This window comes from Pieris napi, chromosome 19 (assembly GCF_905475465.1).
Source record: "Pieris napi chromosome 19, ilPieNapi1.2, whole genome shotgun sequence".
Taxonomy (NCBI): Eukaryota; Metazoa; Arthropoda; class Insecta; order Lepidoptera; family Pieridae; genus Pieris; species Pieris napi.
The window spans coordinates 1,528,498-1,550,869 of NC_062252.1; the positions used below are offsets into that span (position 1 = coordinate 1,528,498).

Below are 22,372 nucleotides of genomic sequence, written 5' to 3' on the forward strand. Positions count from 1 at the left end.
TGAAATGATTATGAAATGTGTTGGATAAGTCACGTGCGGAGAATTATTCTTGGCAACGTGTCATCTCCGTCCATCTAGATTCCTCTGGACTTATAAGTCTAGTGTCCTGAGCAGTGACATTTTTTGTGCCTCACTATAATGTGTGCTTCTATTTTGCCCGCTCATACTAACCTTGTTACTTTATTATTGTTACATTTTGTTTCAATACGTCCAATATAGCCTCCTTGTCAACCAACAAGTTGGAGATTCAGTAGTGACGGAAATTCTTGCCAGTTCTTATCGCCTCATAATTGATTTTTAGTACGTGATATGAAATTTGGTAGAACTATTACATCTTAAATCTTCGCAGCCTACAAGTACCAATCAACTAGTAGTACCTACACCTGTATTGCTTGATTGTTTGGTATCCATTGGATATATTTTATATATTCTTACTAGCTCTGCTCCGTTATTCAGTTCGTTAAGTATATAGCCTATAGTCTCCTGACTCTCAAACCTCTTCAGTTTTATATTTAAATAAGGTGACCAACTATACTCATTTACTGAGTTATTTACTCTTTTTTCGCAAACCGTACTTTTTTTAAATCCTGTACTCTGAAAGTTCTCATTTGTATAATTTAGTTTTAATAGAAATTTCGTTATATTGTCCAGGCACTAATGCTGCTGTTATAAGTGAATTTTCACTAGGGAATGATTATTATTGGAGCAGTGAGAAGTCGCAACTTTCTGTAAAAACATCATCAACAGTCAAATTTAATATGCAAAATGAAAGTTGTTCGGATGTCTACATTATTAGACGAACATCCTCATTTAGCAAAAAAAAATCCACTCCGAAGAAAAATATATTTTTAAAATAAATATTATCGTTTTTTCTTCTTTTTTTTCACCTATGAAATACTTGCAAAGTGTACTCTCTTTGAACAAAAAATAGTTGGTCACCTTAAATTTTAAATGAATTAGAAAATAATTTCTTAAGAACTCCCTAGTACATATCTGAACAATTTCACTCAGTTGAATTACGACGAGTCATTATACCTGTTATATGCATGATCGTCATTTACAGGGGAACGTGTATCACATGTCTAGTGCAAACATTGATTGCGGCACAAAAGCGCTTTTAGACTTAGATTAGATACGCATTTTCGCTACATTGTTTGGATTATAACGGTAGATTGATGAATTGTTTTCGAAGGTTGAAAACGGGGTTGGTATAGAAATAGATGATGAAGAATTAAACAAAATGTTGTGTAGTTTTTCATATACATCGGAGATGAAGGGATTTTGGAAGTCCGTGGTAACAACGACGATGATAACAAGACAATAATTAGGTATCAAAAAAGCACTTTTTTTGCTTAACAATAATTAGGTATCAAAAAAGCACTTTTTTGCTTAACAATAATTAGGTATTAAAAAAGCACTTAACAAAGCTTTTTTTTAATTGATCAGCCCACTACCGAACATATCAAACTGGATATAGACACCGGCAAACATCTTAAACATTAAACAAGGGAGTGGGAGAAAGTTTGCGCAGCGCGGGACACAAACGTCAACACCAACCGATTCTGTATCTGTAAGTGTTGTTTATTCTGTTATATTCGCGAAGAATTCGAATGAGATATGAAAATGTGTAACGCGGTGCGTCAAGATCAGCAATAAAGTTCTGTAGTTTTGGAAATAAGAATTTAACAGATCTGGCACCCCATAGCTACTTCCGTACATTCATTACATTACAAAGATTATTTTTATAGTAATACAATACACTTTTTGCAGCGCTTAATCGCTCAATGGTTCGAATAAACGGTAGGTGCGGTTGCGCACTGTAATCTGATTGGTTGCAGGCTCTCGTACGATACTTGGAGACCTATTTTCACGTAATAAAGTAAAGAAAGTTAACCTTGAATTTATGCAATAACTATCTTTACTTCCTTATACGTTGTTACTTCGTGGCGCTAAATTTAATAAAATGAATGAAATGCTTAAGAAATCTTCATAGAATATAGTTTATTTTTTAAGTTTTTGCCGCGCATCACCACTATGTGTAACCAATTGCCCACTGCAGTAGTTTCGAACCAATTCGACTTATGGTTCTTCAAGAAAAGAGCGTACCAATTCTTAACTTACCACAAAACACATTACACACTTAAAATGTAACTTATTCCTTTTTTTCTCTTTCCATAATTTTTTGTTATTTTTCTTTTCTGATTATTATTTTGCTTTTCTGTTTGTCTGTTCTGTTAGTAATAAATTTTATATTAAAAGGCCGGCAACGCACTCGTGAGCCCTTTGGCATTATTCACTCAACATCAGATGAGCCTCCTGCCCGTTTGCCACCTGTTCTATAAACAAAATAATCTCACTTTATCGTATAGCATAATACCAATTTTTTATAATATACTATTAAAACTAATCTGGTAATCCGTCAACTTTTTACAAACAGTTTTATTTGTTTAATATTTTAACTAATTTTAGGTACACAATGTGAAGTTAGATAACGTTCATGATATCGTAAAATGACTTCGTTTACTTTAACTGATTGATAGACATGATAAACAGTGATCTTAGTAAGAATAATATTTAGAAGATGACAACAACGGTTAAGCAGAATTAAATTCCTTAATTCTTTATTTAATGTTTGACACGGGTTAAGTTCGGTGGCGGTTGTTGGAGGTTTAAATTTATGTTAAATTAAACTCTTTGTTTAAAGCTGGGTGTCAACTGTCTTTGTTTTTTTTTTTTTTTATAGATCGGGGGGCAAACGGGCAGGAGGCTCACCTGATGTTAAGTGATACCGCCGCCCATGGACACTCTCAATGCCAGAGGGCTCGCGAGTGCGTTGCCGGCCTTTCAAGAATAGGTACGCTCTTTTCTTGAAGGACCCTAAGTCGAATTGGTTCGGAAATACTTCAGTGGGCAGCTGGTTCCACATAGTGGTTGTGCGCGGCAAGAACTGCCTTGAAAAACGCTCAGTTGTGGAATGGCGGACGTCGAGGTGATACGGGTGGAATTTCGTATTCTGTCTCGACGTCCGATGATGAAATTCAGCTGCAGGTATTAATCCGAACAACTCCTCTGAACACTCTCCATGGTAAATGCGGTAGAAGATGCAGAGTGACCCCACATCTCTACGCAACGCCAAAGGATCAAGCCGCTCGGAGAGGGATTGGTCGTCGACGATTCGAACCGCTCTGCGTTGTATACGTTCAAGTGGAAGGAGCTGGTACTGGGGAGCCCCCGCCCAGAGGTGAGAGCAGTACTCCATGTGGGGCCGAATTTGCGCTTTATATAGTTGCATGCGGTGGCCCGGAGTGAAGTACCGCCTCGCCTTGCTGAGCACACCAAGCTTTTTATTAAATTATAAAGTCATATTTTGATTGTTTAAAATATGACTTTATAACTAACATAATTAGAGGTAGGGTTGCGACAACAAAAAAAACTAACTTGATTTATTTATGGGTTCTTAAATCTAAGTGATTCCAGAGTTCGTTAGTTCGGAAAAAAAAGTGCCTTGTAAAACGGACTGCGGAGAATTCCAGCCATCAACCAGTCAGTGTTGATGGAATTTTGAATTGATACGAGCCGTACGGTGTTATCGGAAACGAGAATGTTATATAACAATTTATGAGGGTATGAAAAACTAAAGGGCACATTTATTACTAAACTGGCGTTTTATTGGCTACAAGTGTAAGATGATTGCTAACATTTGGTTTGCGCTTCTAATCAATAATCAAGATATATGTAACTTAACTAATGTTAGGTTACATAACTCACGGCAAAGTAAAATATATACTTTTGTATCAGTATATGATTGCGAATATTACTATCTAACGGGTAGACAATTTTGACGATTTTTTGTATGTCTATTCAAATTGATTAAATTCCTTCCCTAAATACTTGGAATATTCCCGAGAGAATTACTAATCAGCTATGGGAGCCAAGCAATGTGGTGCCAATAGACAGGACTATAATACGTCGAAAGTGGAAAATGGGTGGGCTATACGCTCCGGAGGGGTTCAAGTAATATTGCCAAGCAAGCCCTCGACTGGAAACCTCAAAGCAAAAGAAAACATGGCCGCTCAAAACCGACCTGGCAAAGCATAATTGCAGAGACTAAAATTACCAATTCCTAAAAGGCCGGCAACGCAGTCGCGAGCCATCTGACACGAGAGTGTCAATGGGCGGCGGTAACATCAGATGAGCCTCCTGCCCGTTTGATAAATATATTACTATTGTATAAAATTCGATATAATCCAATTACAATATGTATGAAAGGGATTTTTTGTTTCAAAACCGATTGATATCTGGAGAGTTCCAAATTTTGTACCTAAGCCATGTTTGATTAACTGCACCCTATGTTGGGTAAAACTATCCCACGTGATAGTTATGAAATAAACTGATTGAGAACGTGCGAGGCCACACGTTGCGTACGCCAATTCGAACGACCTAAAATTCGCACCCAACAGTTTAATATGTCCAATGACATTATATTTAGATTCATCAATGTTGTTTTTATGGGACAGGAGGCAAACGGGCAGGCGTGTCACATTGAATAAAGTGATAACAGGACACCTGGGGGCTAGCGGATGTGTTGCCGGCCTTGGAATGGTACGCACTTTTCTTGTACGTTCCTCAGTCTGGCTGGTACCGCAAAAAGGTGTTGCGGAAGATGGAATGGATCGAGTCTCCGTCATTATGAACCATTTATTTGGTTTATTTAACAAGTGTGTTATTCATCGAAAGTAAATGTATAGAGAGAACCTTTTTGATTTCTTTGCTAAAGATTTAAGGTTTTTAGTTTGGCGGTGTTAAATCTTGAATATCATTTATATGAGATATCCTATGCAGATGTCAGATACACTTTCCTTATTAAGGAAGTTTTTGTTTTTTCTAAATGTTATGATTATTTATTTTATACATAATCAGAAAAAGAGATTACAATAGTGTGGTGGAAAGATAAATTGGACACAGTTTTTCTGTCCACCAGAACGTCGAGGTTAAGACTAATTTACTGAGACCAATGATATACAATACTTATAAAATAAAATTATAATAATTTATGTGTCAAAATGTATTCGATTTACATACATCTTACAACTGTTTACTTTTTAAAAACATTTTTACTTGAGTAAAACTTTTTTACAAGTTCGGTGGCAGTTGTTGGAGGAATGTTCAAATAAATGAAACACATTGTTCGAAGCTAAGTGTCAAGTGTATGTAATCGTTTGAAACATTAACTAACCTTGGGGGTGGCGAATGGCGATGCTAGACTAACAAAAACTACGTTTTTAAGGAGTTCTTAAAAGTAAGTAACACTTCTATTACCTATAAAGAATAGTAGTCGACCTATTGGACATTATCTGAAACGGGAATTTTATACAACAAATTATGAGTTTATGAAAAACTATACACACATTTATTACTAAACAGACGTTTTACGCATCCAATTATTAATTAATATATTATATGTACGCATCTAATTATTAATTAACAACTTAACTATTGTTAGATTACATTTTAGCCTGTATTTGTTAGACTGTCAACTTATGGATATTCCCATTTATTATTTATATTTTAAGCTAAAAATGAATTAATAAAACTGCTTTTAATGTATAGAAGTGTCACGTAGCAAAAAAGCGAATAGAAGTTATCTAACAACGCAGAAAGAGCAAGGTCGAAAAATAAATTAATTATGTAATCAAAGTAGGAAATTAATCTTATCAATGCTTATCTAGACGTGTATTCCTGTTCCGACATCAACACCTCTAGTAATCTAGTTCCGAGTTCGACTCCTGGAGTGTGCTGCAATCTCCCGTACAACGCATGGCTTTTATGGTTGCAGGTTCGATTAGCGTCAAAACACTTATCTATAGGCTACACATAAACCACCTTGCTGGTTTAATTAAAGTTTATTTATGCTTTATAAAATTAAGAATATCCATAGCGCTAAATCACCTGCATCATGAGCACACACCACATGTACACTCTCACGTACATACTGTGACGTACATACCACACACAGCACAGCCGAATTAGGTATTAATACGTATTTAATATTTTTTATTGATTCCTTTCCTTTCGTAAATGTTCGAACCTTTTTGTATTTATGTATTCCATCTTTGGCTATATGTTTAGTTTAATTGTTGTTTGTTGTATATAATTTATGTTAGCTGTAGCATTACGAAATAAATAAATAGTTTTAATGATTGTGGCAATTGTGTATGAGAAAAGACAGTTACATTTTAAATAACTAATATTATAGATAGGTAAAGTTTGTATGTGGAATCTCTGGATCTACTGAACCGATTTTGAAAATTATTTAACCAATAGAAAGCCACGATGTTTATGAATGCTGTGTAATAACCCGAAAATTGAAATCACGTGGTAGTCAGATTTAAAAAATCGAACGAAAACGTTTTTTACGAACGCTACCTTAATTTTGTTTTATTTATTTTATATTATTTTTGCTCTCAAACATCACACATAATACAATTAAGATAATCAGATACTTATATGTTATAGAAAGGATATACATGTGTGAAAATAACATAAGAACTTAAAGCCCAGCGCTAACCAGATCCATGCAACTTCACAATCGAGTAGCCAGCAATACTCTTTGTATCATGTCTGTTTGTGTCATGTTTGTCGCATGGGTCTGCTAAGCATCCGCGAATATACACTGTAAGTACATAATGTAGGATATAGAAAAAAAATTGCAAGCAAGGTTTCTAAAACGACTCGGTGAGGTCTCCATGGTCTGAAAATGTCGAGTCATTTTGCTCCACAGTTTCAATGATGAGAGGTAGGTATACGATTGAGTTCCAGAGAAAAGTTGCTTGATAATGCCTACAACATGGTCCATGCGAAGCATACTATTCTAACTTTTAATATTATATAAAACAATTTTCAATTAATTTTAACTAACGATTTTTTTTTATATCTGCAATTATAAGGATGATGTTCAGAGTCGAGACTTAGTCCGAACTAAGACTCCTGTATGTATGATTCGTTTGATAAAAACTAATAATCCCGGATACTCGTGCAAAACTAAAATACAGAAAATACAATTTTTGTATTTATTCAAATGTCACAATGACCTTGACAGCTCCTCCGGACTTTAACATAAATTACAGAAATTCAAATTCACATTTTTGTAAAATTTATTCAAATGTCACGTCAACGACCTTGAAAACAGGCGCACCTCCAAACCATCGAAAGCTTATTGGTCGAATTGACAACTGCTCACGCGCATGAGGAAAAACATACGCGACAGAATATTTTAAATATTGATTTCCCTCATAATTATTATATCTTAGCAGTTACTAATACGTTAGAAGTAGGTACTCAATAATACCTATACCGATATTTCTGCATTGCTCATTTTTATTGGTAGGCTTTTATGGATGCTTAGCGCAAAGAAACTCTAAGCCATACTCTAAGTGTGAATTTCGTATGTCAAAAGCGCTAAGTCCAAGGATGACCTACATATATCCTTCCCAGAAATAAAAATCCAGCTTCGAACAACACATTATTCAAATATATATATAAATTTATAAACCCTAATGCAGTATTGTCCTATTGGCTTCAGCGTGCGACTTTCATATCTGCGATGAGTAGGTTGGATTTAACAATCGCTCTTTCGGTTAAGGAAAACATCGGTAACGGCAAAAAAACGACGACGTGTGTGAGGCACAGAAGGATGAAATTACAAATATTTAAGGAACAGAAATCTGAGGCCGAGACCTAAAAGGTTGTAGCGCCACTATATGTATGTATTCACCCAAAAACTCGCCGCTTACATGAAACGTCGATTCATGTAAACAATTAAATTCGCATTTATATTAAAGTTTCTTTAAACATAGTACTCGCGTAAACCAAAGACAATATAGATCAATTAAGTTTATTAGCAGTTCCATCAGTGTATGGAAACTGCCATTACTCGATCGACATGTGTTGGTTTTCCATTGTTGACTTGTCACAGACATCTTTATAGGTATATTTAAGAAATGCCTTCAAGTTTCAACCAAAACAAAGGATATATTCATTAAGAACTCAATTTGTTCCTTTTTTTATATTAGATTCCATATCCCCAAGCAGCTTGGAACCCGCAAAGCGGTGGCGTGGTCGTCCCAAGCAAACCTAGAAGTACAGTTGCAGATGAGGCAAAGAGAGCCGGAAAGACTTGGAGCGAATTGAAATACGAGTTTCAAGATCGAACGCGATGAGAGGTCACAGTTAATTAAAAATAGGAATCCCTTCAGTTATATTTTTGCCATGAAAACAACATTACACATGAATTAAACATTAACTAATTTTAATAAAGCACCTAGAGTTCTTATACCCCCGACATAATTTTTAATATTAAATTTTAGAAATAAATCTTTAGGGAATTTTAATTTTATTAAAGATTGTTCTACATTAATTAATTATTTTAATTTAGTAAGTTTCTTGCGCTTTATGCTGAAAGAGATTTTATTTTAGTTTCCAATTTGGTTACCTTCGTTTTCAAGTCTTCACGTTGCAGCCGAATCAATTACCAAAAAATTGCCCCCCCTGTGGGGAGTTGGCCTCACGTTGGGAAACAGACTTACATACACATATTTCCTCTTTATTGACATAAAGAGTTATATAAATAACTGATAAGTACATCGAGTAAAATTCGAATATAATTAATTACACGGAATATATTATGTATGTATTTCCAACACAATACAGTATTTCCAATATTATTAACCCACATTGTAAAATTAAAAATTGATAAATAGAAAATAAAACAAATTTAAAAACTTTGGTCCCTGTGGCAGTGTACCTTTAATGGTGGCATGTCCTCGCTGTATTGCGATACTTATTCGTTGAGGGAAGAAAGCACCAGCCAGGTCACCGGTACTACCAGGCGCCAACTTAAATCTTTAATTAACATTGCAACCCACGGCCCAAGAGAACAAAATCAAATTCATTAGACGCAGATACTACTAACCTTGAATTTACCGCGTCAATTGAGATTTGCGGTTTCATTCCCAATGCGAATGTTGACTTTAATTCTAACACACTAAGGTTGATTTTTGATAGCATGACACATGATTGATGATGACGCCAAATAAAGTTAATTTGAAGGGGTTATATGACGCGAAATGATTGCTGTAGTAATGTTGAGTAATCTTGTTTATTATGATAGAGAATTTTATCTTCTATATTTTGTAAGTCTAGAAGATTTTATAAGTGTTCTACGTCTCACGAGTCACGAAGGTAGTTATGGCCAGTTGAACAACTAAGTAATAAAATCTTTAAAACTTAGAAGTACAATCATTTGCACCAGGGCCGCGCCGACTCCCGGCAGCGCCTGTGTGCGAAACCCACGAAGCGCCTCCTTTTTTTTATAGGGGGCAAACGAGCCTGAGGGACGGACAAAAATGGCAGTCATCGCAGCCCATAGGTAGACATTTTTAGCGGGTGTGTTGCAGGCCTTTGAGGGAACTATTTATATTTTTCGGCCTATTTTTTACGAATCTTCAAGTTTCAATGTATTTTTTATAATTTTTTAATTTCGACCGAAAGAAAAATTTTCTTTAGTTTAATATACTTACTTAAATAATATTTTCTTAAATAGGTAAAACGTCCGCTTGGCAATTGCCGTGAAAAATAAACCGCGAATTAAATTGTTACATAGTTTATTTATGATGCTATATCTAACCGTTTTTAAGGTCAGATTTATGACATATCTTTGTAATAAATCCCATCTTTTAGTAGAGGACGAAAAATATTTATATACATAATTCTTGCACAATATTAAAAAACCCAGTCGTGTATGAGGTTGGCAGTGTCGTTTACTATTAAATTTAAACTATGGCTAGCGCACGGTACATAAAAAGCGCGGAGATTTACATCCCGCAATATTCTTACCGCGGATATTTGAGCCATTATCATAGCCTTGTCCCCTTAAGTAATTGTTTATGTCCAAATTAATTTCGGTTAGTTTTTCTATTATAAATGACGTTACTCCAGGGCCAGTTGTATCTATGATTGGACAGAAAGCTAGGAAATCCTCTCTTACTTCCAATAAAATCTTATTATCATACTAATTTGCTCTTCGTGTGAAACGTAAGGAGTACAATCCAGTATTATTGAAAAATATTTATTAATTTGACATAAATTAAAAATAAAATGTTGAATTTGGTTACCGAATATAAAAATTAGTTCATTATGGATTTTATCAAGGTATGTCGGCATATTATTGAAATCATTAGACATAAACACACTCTAACAACTCACGGCGCAGCGGCCTTTCTTTTGATTTGCTAAGCTCTGAGTAATTAATGTAAACTTAAACCCAAAGCGTAAAATGAAACTTAAAGCGTACGTAAGAATATTGTAGTGTAGTTAGTATAAATAATTTCGGTGGCGGCGCCCTTATTGTCTTAGCGCCTGTGTGCACCGCACACTTCGCACATATGGGCGGCGCGGCCCTGATTTGCACCGACGGTATTGCCTAAATTTGACCTATTGAATTATTGAAAGAACGATGAACGATAGAATATTGTCTGTGGTTATTATAAAACGAGTTTTACTAAGCATTGGCAATTCAAAATACGGCTATATGAGACAATATTTTTTCTAACTTTTACGAAGTGTGGTATGTAAAAAGAAAAGTTATTAAAACGTGAATTTTCCGTCAAGAGTCGTTCATAAATAGTTGACGCTCAAAACATAAAGCAGATGCTTGAAAATTGAAATACTTAAACTACTAGTTCATAATCGGATATAAATGTCGCAGCGCAGAAGACCCTTCTTTAGAAGCATAATTATAATTTATATATTATGTAGTTTCATCATCTGACGTCAAGGCAGAATACGAAAATACACCCGCATCACCTCGACGTCCACAACTGAGCACATTTTTTAAGGCAGTACTTGCCACACACCACTACAATGTGGAACCAGCTGCCCACCGATGAACCAATTCGACATAGAAAGACAAGAAAAGAGCGTACCAATTCTTCTCTGGCAGTATGAGTATCCATAGCCACGGTATCACTTAAAATCCAGTAAGCCTCTTGTTCGTTTGCCGTTTCATTGTTTATTATTTGAGCATAAGATAAAATGTCACAAGGCCGGCCTTTATATACCTACATAGTTTTTTTAGGAATTATTTTTTTCAATACAAGTTAAACAATATAAGTGATATAACTTAATATTAAAGAAAAAAAATGGTGTAGCAAACAGCACGAGAGATTTAAATTGACTGTTCCATTTGATCCTGGTAAAAAGGTCAAAATGCCTGTATAAGATTTTTTCGTGTTAAGATCAATTACTATAAATATTTATCACCGTAATTTTCTCGTTACTGTACCGAATAGTTGGTTATTACGTAACTTTTCAGAAACCTCAACTCCTACCAACCGAAGCCACTATACCTATGACGGCTTTAGGGTTGTAAAAAACCTTTGTGACAGACGACTTCGTTCAGATAGAAAACAATATTAATTAACCATATATTCAATTTGCAAAGTTAAAATTATTTTTTTAATGTTGTGAAATAATTTATTTATATTTTTTCAAGCCGACGGTAAGTAAGGATTTAATTAACTAAAAAGTGTCTTAGTACTAAACTATATAATTCAGTAAAAATATCTTAAAAAGGGAAATTCATTAAATACCTTACACATTTGTATCTGAAATTGTGATTACATGTGTAAAGAAAGCTATCACTTTAAATTTTAATAACAATATCTATGTACAAAATAAACACATGCTGCCTGCCATGACATTAGGAAATATATGATTAGTATTTTTGAAATGAACTTTAGACAAACCGCTTAATTCATACAGAATAGGAATTATTTGAACGAAGATCAGAAATAATTTTACACTGAATATTCATTTTCCTTAACATGTTATTGTTTTAATTAGGGATTGATTTAAACAAGTTTTTAGAATTGTAAAAAACATTTTTTTTTTAAAGAGATTGTATCAAAACCAAACCTACAAACGCAGATGAATTGGAATTAAAAACTGTAGATAAAAAAGTACTCTTGTACAATTTTTTTCCAATTTTTAAAATCCAATTTAAAGATTGTATACACACACTCCAGTTCAGTCAGTGCAATACAATCAGTACATTGGAAGTAAACCCTACCTGACCAGTAGTTATTTGTAACCACAGCCTTAACCATCAAACGGGAAATAGAATGCATACGTGACGAAGGTCGCGTACGACCAATGAACGAACGGTGCTGGGAGGCGCGGCGCTGACGCACACATGACGCAATAATAAAATACTTGAAGTCAGAAAGGGTGTGTGCGAGGCCTAAATAGTTATCATTTAAAAGAATTCAATCTTCATATTATCCAGATTAATTATGGAATATTGTTACCCAGTTGATTACATTGAATAGCACTTCTCATAATAATCATCAACGAACTACAACAAATTCATGAAACGCAAATCATTTCACAAACTAGTTTAGACAGTTGAACGGACAGAAAACCTCTACCGGAAATTAATTTATTGAATCATTATTTCGCTTTCTGCCTCAATGTTGTCACCGAATACATATACTTACCATTAATTCAATCCAATAATCTAATAATAAATTCATAAATATGATTTATGTATTTTTATATAGATACATGTTACTGCCGTGGTAAATTAAACACTTTTCCTGTATAATAATAATCTAGTTATCCGTAACACAGGAGAGCCTCTCCCTAGTGTGGGAACAAGCGTTAGAATCAGTTTTGTCACAACCACATAGATGTCATGAATAAAGTTTTTATTATTATGTGTGATATTTTGCAACTTATTTACTTAAATGTATTTTACTCATGTCATGAAAACAAAAAGATAATTTGTTACCAGCTTAAATCCATCCCAGGTAATTCTGCGTTTTCATTCATATAATTTTTCCTCTTAATGTTTTCAGCTATTAAGCTTCAAACTATATTCAGACAAATTAAAGAGAGAAGTAACAAAAACATATTGTTTCAGGTACAATTTATTCAGAATATACATATTGTATCCCAAATGTCAAAGTGAATAAATAATAGTTAAAGCATGAGTCTAGGATTTAGTTTAGTGGCAAAACACAAACAATGAAATAGGTAGATCAGTTAAGAACAGGTCCTTACAAGTCTTTTTTTTAGTCTCGATTAATACTGAAAATAATTGGAACTTTGAACTATTGACATCAAGCTTTTGTTGAGATTTAAATATTAAGCAGCTTGAGCCTGATGATGTTATAAATAAAACTTCTAAACATCGCATTCTAAAATTGTTTTTAATGACATTAGTGGTATTTCAAATATTAATTATATTAAGTATTTAGTTTTATACATATATGTATATAAAGAATTCAACTACATAAACTTATTGAAATTTCAATTATTTGAATAGAAAATACCATAAAAATTTTAACATTTTAAAATAAGAATTAAAGATATTTTTTTTATACTTTGTATTATCAGTATTGAATTTTATGGTTATTCTTTTGAATGACCTTTTTACAGAATCGAATTCGTTTTTATTCGTTGACATAGAGAATGAAAAAAACTAAATCTTATACTCACCGATTGGAACTCCATAGTTTAAAACTTTAAAATTGCTGTAAAATCACTTTACACTGTGTGTTACAATATTCAATTAAGTTTTAGAGTTTCAGGTCTATCGTTTCAGGCTTTTACTATCTACTATTGGACTACTGTCATTTTTTAATAATCTTTGTTAATGTATTCAAAGATAAAAGCCGCATAAATTGCAAGCCACAAAATTAATCCGGCAAGACACAAAGCTTGATGAACATATTAATTATTATGAATTAGAGAATAGAGCTGTTGAGAACTTGAGAGCTGACTACTTAATGACTACAGACAAACAGCTGATTCTTTTACTTGAGACTTGTCAGATTTAACATTACAAAGCATGAATGTTTGCAAAGTTATAGGTACGTAAAAATATAACTATTGTACGTGTACTATTGGAGATTTTTGTATTTGGTTCCGTTTAAACACCACTTTATTGTTTAATGTTTTTATAGAACCAATAAAAATGAAAGACATATCATATATATATATATGACAACTAACATGCACGGCACTAAGTTATAGTTTAACTGCCACCTAGTAGATACTTTGATAAATACGAGTGCTCTATTCTTATTGATTGATGTTGGCGGTAAAATTAAGTTTTTCTAAATAGAAAAAACAACGTAATGCTTTTTTTTGTCTTTTTTATTAATGCTTCATATATAACATACGCTAATATATAATAATACTATAGTGATATAAAAAAATAGATAAATACATACATATTTTTACATTCTATATAAGAAATTTATACATACATAAAATATTTTCAAAGATTATAAACATACTATATAAAAATATCTACATTTGTAATGTATCATAGTCCATTGCGTGCCATTTTAATCCAAATATCATCCAGGGGAGAATTATGCTTTGCAGGAAGCGGGAACTCGGTATTGCCTAGACTCAGGTGCACCAGACACTTTAGGATTAAGACCCTGTCGTATTTGGTTCCTGTAAGTAATGAACTGTGGGTCCATTTTGGGATGACAGACTACCTGAGCCGCCTGAACCTTGTAATCTTCAACATTGCAGTAGGGCTGGCAAACTGGTAAAGGCTTGGTCGTTATGCAAATCTCTCCGTAGTTTTCGTAGTATTGCACCTGCTTCTGCATTTTACATGGTACCTTCTTCTTAGAATAGCTCCTGGCGTTGTACACACCGCTATCATCCCACTTCATGTTTTCTGACTGCGAGTTCTGCCAGTTCTCATCTGAGCGGAGTATTGCTGTATACTTGTTCTGGCGTTGGTAGGCCATTTGTTTTGCCTCCGCTTGTAGTTGCCGGGTCCTTGGTTCAGGATTTTCATCGTTCAAGGCGAAGGATGCCGCGTAGTGGTCAGGGTTGTCTACAAGGCCGTAAGGAGTCATGTAATCGTCTCGCCTTTTACCACTCATCTGTCCACAGATTCCTCTGTTCTGTCCCCGACCTTGCGCTGATAGTACCACGAGTCTCTGGCCATCATACATGATCCTAAGACGGTTATCCTTTATCTTCAGAACTAGAACATTATCAGGCTGCACGTAGTATTCGAGGATGGGAGATTCCTCACTTTCGTCGAAATAGGTGGTAAGCTCTCCCTCAGATATCTTTTTGGTGTTGGTGAAGACCTTGACATTATAGTTGGAGCTGTCTGCTCCTGGGCCGACCTCGATTTCTAGATGTTTACCGTTCTGAGATCTGAAATGGGTAATAAGATTTTAGATTAGCCTTCGCGAGCATATAAACTGTTTTTTAGAATCGATTTTGGGTCGAATGAAATCGACGATAGATTTATTGTTGGTAGTAGATAGATTGACTGTTATGAATCTACATTATGCTGCCAAGTTTTCGTACATACCTGTACGAAATGTAAACTTCTTGGGTATCTTCACTGGGTCTCCTTGCAAGAACTGTGTAGTCATCGTTGTGTGGTACCTTGTTCACCATAACAACATGCCAGTTCCGAGAGAGGGTGTAATTGTATCTGCGGTCGCTGAATGTTCTCACTCGTGTGCTTTCAACGGAACAATATGCTGAAAAAGATTTAAGGAATAGTTATTTTGGTCTCGTCTACATATAATTGCAGAAATAGCATTTTATTATTTGTATCTACCATTTATTTATGTAGTATTAAGTATTTCTTTCTCACCATCCAATCAACAATGTTGGTATAACAGCAAATTTCATACCCAATCTTATTTTTAAATGGAAAAATTACTTTAAATGAAAAGATGGAAAACTTACGTTGGTATTGATGTTTTGTGTAATAGTTAAGAACTCGTTCTGTTGGTGACATGGGTCGGTATGCTGATAAAACCCCGGGAGTCACAGCAGGCATAGGTATATTTTTAATTCGTAGTTCACCATAGCGGGAGTTCGAGCTCATATTCATTGTCTGCGTCAAATAGGCTAAATCAAACGCTAATTCCAGCTGGCCATCAGGTGTAACCTTTTGTGGATTATCTTCAACTTGGGTAAGTGCTAAGCTCTTAGCGATTCTGTATGCTTGGTAAGCAGCATTCCTGATTCCAGAATTGACGTTGTAAGTCACTGAGAATTTGTATGAATCAGGTGCGTGAGCCAAATTAAGCATTTTGTGGCAGGCATGCTGGTAGTTGTTGTTACTAGCCATTTCTTCAAGACATTGCCGAGAAAGAGGGTGATTTTGTAAGTCTTCGACATATTTTGATGAACGTTGACCCGATCCTTGAATAGAAATTCTTTCTTTTTGGCCATAGCGAATATCAGCTTCGAAGGGCATTTTCAATTCGTCTTTTAATGCTTTGACGTAGTTAAGAGTGGAGGCCGAGTTTGGTTTCGTCAGTCTTGCAACAGCATTTACTTGAGAGTTGCCATTTTGTTCAGAATTTCGGGCTCCGAAAACTGCAACTTGTATCTTTGGGTCTATGTCACTACTACCAATAGCAGAGGTAAAAACGTATTCTAATTTTTGAGGCGATTCAAAGCTAGCACTTAAGTCTAGAACGTGAGCGCGAGCTGTGTTTACTCCCGAGACTACTTTTTTTACGAGAGCCTCACGTCTCTGGGCGCTGTTCGGTGAAGTATCAGTAGTTTCCGCTGCCTCAACTGACATTTGTCCTTGATGCTTTTGATTATACAGTGTATCTGAAAATATAATAATACAGTGAATTGCAGCTATGAAACTCCAGCATGTCGCATCTATGAAACGTTAGGTAACTGGTAGATAACTTACCATATTTCGCTGTAATAGTCATGCCTTTAGATTTAGACTGCTTTCCAAGATACTTCAGGTTAAAGTGGGTCTGTCCAATATCCTTCTGGTTGAATGGTGCAACCATGTGAGATAGAGGACTGCGAGACAAGAGCATGTTAATCACGTTGTTGTAGTCGTTCGAGTATGAGTATCCGTTAAATTGGTATTGGGTACCAAACATTTGCCCAAACTTGTAATCTACTGCAATAGTTTTAGTGTTGCGGTTAGTTAGTTTAGTAGTGGGGTCTTGGGAGATTGTTACAAGAGTATCCTTCTTCTGGTTCGCACTGTACGGCCAGACGCTGTAATGGAATATGTTAATGTCTTGCTCTGGTTGAATGGGTGCAAATGTAATTTTTACTTCTCCTGATTTCTTTTCAGCTTGTATTCTTATAGGTGCATGTAACTGCATTTTTCCAACCACACCAACGCTAGCATATTGGTTTGAAATAGTGTCCAAGAAACCTACGCTTCCATCATGATTTTCTGCATAAGTTATAACATATTCCATATTCAGGTTTGTGTTAGAGTTTTCATTTCCTGCCAAATTTACCTGTCCTCTTCTTTCTGTTCTTGTATGAATTACAGTAGGTTCTTTGTATTTGTAAACAAAAGGCATACCAGACGCAACAGGGAACATAATTGATAACTTATTTTTGTTTACTACTTTAGTATAATGTTTTTTGCTTTCTCCGTTTAGGACATCGGCCAATTGTTGTGGGAGTTGCTTCAAATCCTCTTCACCGAGTGCAAAGAATCTCTGTTGATTCATGAGGTCAACAAACATTGAAAATGCTGCAGCTTGTCTTTCCTTTTTAGCATTAAACTTATCATAGATTTTATCAGCCGAGTATTTATGTTCGGTTTTCGATTTTGATTGTTGGGAATCTTTTTGGTTAAATTCATTGAAGAAGTTAATTAAATCCTGCCAGTTGGAAACTGCTATGGATGCCTGAAAATTATTAGTTCAAAATTGAATTTCTCAGTTAGCGCTAAAATACCGTAACCCATGATTTTTAATACTTACTGCTGTTTCTTCTTTCCATCCTGATACTGTGTTTTGCAGATAGTATCTTATTGATTTAGGAATTAAACTGTCTTCTGCACCGATTGCTGACCATACACCGAATATGCCGACATCATCATCATCTCTTCCGTAGGATCTTATCGCTTTTAATGAGTGTTGATTACCGAAATTCTCTTCAGTTAGCATATCGCGCACACCTTGTGCTGACCTTGCTCTAAAATGCATAATATATTTTATAATATTACAGAATTATAAATAGACTTATGAATTAGATCATATGATTAAATAGGCACTTACAGCTCAAAGTAGCGAGGGTGTTCTAGGTTTGCTGCAGATAGAATTCCAGACTTAATAGCAGCACGTACTTCCTGACTAGGATCTCTCTTTGTCATTTCAGCCATTTCTTGCCACATTGCTTCAGTTGGGAGTGTCATAAATATGTTCATAATAGCGGCTACTCTGACTTCGTACGGTTCAGCTGTATTCCGGAGAATACTGTATAAAGCGGATCTGACATACCGATCCTTTTGTCTTGCTAAAGTTTTTAAAGCGTCAATCACTTGAGTTCGAAGGTAAGTGGAAACTGGTACCTTGCCCTCCAAATATGGTGAAAATACTCTTAATATTTCTCGGTGTCCTAAAGTTCCAATGGCCTTTATATAGACTTGAGCTTTGTGACTATCATTTTGCTCAATTGCCAACTGTAGTTGTGCTTCAAGTCGGGGAAGAATGTCGTCTAAGACAAAGCGATCATGTTGATTTGAAAGACGTCCATACATATGTGTTGGGTAGTAACGGTGCACAGTTCTGTTATCAACTTGGCCCATATGAATAAATTTAGTTGCAGCTATTAAAGCGGAAGTATTAAGGTTCTTTTCTTCTCTAACTTCGGGGCTCATAGCTAACTCAAAGAATTGGATCATAGCTTCTTTTGTGGGGTAACGGAGTGATCTAGGTAAAACTGCAACAACTTCTGCAGCCTCCTCTCCTCGAATTTTTTTTTCTTGTATCCAAGATCTGATGAGTTGGAAGGCTGGCAGTGTACCAGCTTGTGTCACTGCATCGCGGTATATCCTCCACATATCTGCTTTCATTTCATCTTCGTGGTCTTTCGCAGCTTCAATGTTGCGACTCACCTGCGCTAGTTGACCATAGCTCATGGAAGCAATAACTCGGACCAGTATATTGAATTTAGACAAGAAGTCAGCCCTAGGCATATTATTAGCATTTTGTAATTGTTGTGCCATTTCTTGAACAAGTTTCTGTGCGTTTGACGGATTCTGTTTCTTATCACCACGGGGTTGAGAGTTCATATACAGAGCAGCATAAGCAGGCTCATTGAATTTGGGAACGTCATCATTAACAAACGTGGAACGTGAGTCGTCTGAACTGGATGAACTTTTAGAATCTGAGCTTTCCCCACTGTGCTTTTGAATTATAACTTTGTTTATAGATATTGATTTGGATTTAGCTGACCGTCGTACACGCGATTCTAGTTGCTCATTATCGGGTGATTCGGATGATGTAGACGAACCATCAATTGATACTTGTTTGGGGGTTAATGAGTATAACAGGTTTTCGATTCCACGTCCGCCTTCAGGTTTTTCCCATTCTGGTTCATTGTCGTCTTCGAAATTAGCTAACTGAATAGTGATCTTGCTGTGTACTTCGGCTTTTTGCTTGCTGAACATAAGTGGGCTAACATGAACAATACTCGTTGTTTCTGCTTTGTAAATTGGCCCATTCTTACCCACGAGATAGCGAGAAACCGTTGATCTCTTTATTAGTTGTTCTTTTTTGGTGGAGTGTGTAGTACCAGTCCATTCAACACCCTCGGGAACTCCGAAATGGTAGTCAACTCTGTGATGGCAATTGTCATAGCTTTTGCTCTTTGTAACTGCAATAGGATCTTCAGCGTTGGCAAACTTGGGAAGTTCACGTCGCCATTCCGATGCTGATGGTGATACTGAATATAATGTTTCGCAGTCACCAGTGACATCAGTTTCCATTTTACGGAACAGGCCCTGTTTAGCGTCATTGTCGTAATTGTCACCAGGTGAGTTGATGTTACGGTATGTGGACAAATCGATTTGAAGGGATCCAATGAGACCTTTCAGCAGATTTTCGTAAGCGAGGGGTAACCCTAGTGGCAAATTGAGGGAGACAATCCGTCCACCGTTGACGTTGATTTCAAAAGGTTTCTCCAGATTCGATAACGGCTGGTAGTCGTTTTCTTCTTCATCAGATATTTGGTTCTGTTGTCGTAGTTTTTTGTGCACTAAAGCATGAACTGCGTTTTCCAGTCTTGCATCAAGCTTTCCAGATTCTCTTGCACGTATAACGAATCTCGCTCGGTAAGAGCTTCCAGTGCTAGCACTATCGGGAAGAGAAGCCAGAGTATGAGATTCCACATCATACTTATACACTTTACCACTCTGCCATGGCCACTGCTGATCTGCAGAGTTGGATTCACTCCCTAGACGGCCCGATGACACGGCCACTGGAATGATAACATGCTATATTACTTGCGGAATCATAAACTTAAAAAATACTCTCTATCACGGCCTAAAAGGGGTTTTGATACTTTTAAAATTATTAAAATGCAACATTTAAAATCTGTCCTGACGTCTTGCGGATTTTGTAACCAATGGAATCATAAATTAACGTATTTTAATCAAACGAATTTATACATTTGCGTGAATTTAAAAAGATTTTATCTTATAATATATTATATATTTTTAATGTTAATTTAATATTTTTAATCCGCTATAATAAATATTTGTAAAATTATTAATATCCCGATTACGTATTAAAAACTGCCAAATGTTTAAATATTATATTAATTTACGACGATTTCTTTGATATAATATACAAAAATTATTATTGCACGAATATTTTCTTCTTCTGAAGCGTGCAGTAAATAAAATATGTTTCTAATTATATTATTCTTGTCTCAGATACCAACAGTTTCTTTCTTACAGGAGTCGACAAGAAGCGCATGGTCCGTGCAAAGGATGCATGAGATTACAATACTTAAGAAAAGACTTTCGCCGTACTCTATATAAATAATAATAAGAATAATATTAAACGTAGTAAGCGCTTTTACAATTATAATATTTCCTAAATACTTCTGAATAAAACTTCTATCCAGCTCACCTTTAAGCCAAAACCCGTTTAACCAAATGTCAAGTATATACATCGGAATGTTATTAAAACAACCTTAAAATATATCAGGTTCAAGTAATACACGTTTATTGAATTAAACGCATTGATTTGGTCACGGGATAGCTCGCGAATCGGTACAGTTAAATTCAAAAATAATAATAATACAGTTCCTATTACATAACATAGAAATTCTTCAGGTATAGGCGATGAAAAAGCCAATTGTAACAGTAAAATGTGTATACCTTATATATGTCACCGTAAAATTGTAAAAACCGTTTGATTGTAATCTATCTCGCGAGATTGTAAACTGTCGAAAGATTGTGAACCTCAACGAACTGCTTACAAATTAACGTATTATTATTCGGTAGTTATATGAAATTGTTGGGAAGTAAAATTAATCTGTAATTGACCAAAGAAGTTTGAATGATAACTAAGTTAGTGTAGTACAATCTACCGAATAATAATACGTTAAATTGTAAGCAGTACGCTGAGGTTCACAATCTTTCGACAGTTTATAATCTCGCGAGATAGATTACAATCTAACGGTGTTTACAATTTTACGTTAACATATACATACAAATCAAAAAATACTTCATCTTTATATTCGCCTGATAAAAAAATTATAGCAATATGCCCAAAGCTTACTGGGAGAACAAAGTTGAGCTATTGTATTCTCAATATGATTATTTAATAGGTAAATGTATTATAACCGGATACCAACTATTTAAAAATATATTTTAAATTTATGATACTGGCGAAAATATTATTTTTTGTTATTTTAAACTAGCCGTGGCCCGCGATTTTACCCTCCTTCATTATGTAAGCAGTTTAAAAGTTAATCCCATTTATTAAAATACAATAATTCAATCCAAAATTCCTGAGATTAGCGCAAACTTTTCTGCTGGATATAAAAAAAAACTTACCAACAAAGGCCGCGAGGACCAGAAGCTTCATGATGCTTAGTCCTAGTCTTAGCTGTTCAGACTGATGAGTTGATGCTAGGAAGTGCCTATCTCCAACTAGCCCTCGGTTTATATATACAGTTGCACACGTGTAATTTTGACCCCTAGATTAGGTCCATATGATAACAACTTTGTAAGGAGAAAAACGATTTCAATGCAATGCAAATGTAATTGCTTAGCAAAAAGTTTTAACCGTGGTCAAAATAAATGATTCGTGTGCTAATATACGGCTTAGTATAAAACCATGGCGCTACAACACCTGGTATTGTCCCCAGATTTCTGTATCCCTCGTGACAGTTTTCTACTAGGCAAGTAGGTGATCAGCCTGACTTTTTGGCTGCAGTAATATAGAAATACAGAACAATTTAAATATTTAAATAAAAAAGAGGACAACTGGCGGCCAGCTTTCCAGCGATCTATTCCATGCAA

The 22,372-nt window shown here is 35.2% G+C and overlaps 1 protein-coding gene across 1 annotated transcript; it reads right to left on the reverse strand.

Annotated features, from left to right (window-relative positions):
- Positions 1–14,438: 14,438 nt before the first annotated feature.
- On the reverse strand, positions 14,439–22,034 carry LOC125059363 (vitellogenin-like). Its single transcript, XM_047663759.1, has 4 exons — positions 21,905–22,034; positions 18,114–20,316; positions 17,791–18,030; positions 14,439–15,252 (listed from the first exon to the last, which is right to left on the reverse strand). The coding sequence occupies exons 1-4, from the start codon at positions 21,933–21,935 to the stop codon at positions 14,439–14,441; spliced, it is 3,288 nt and encodes a 1,095-aa protein (XP_047519715.1). The 5' UTR covers positions 21,936–22,034.
- Positions 22,035–22,372: the final 338 nt, after the last annotated feature.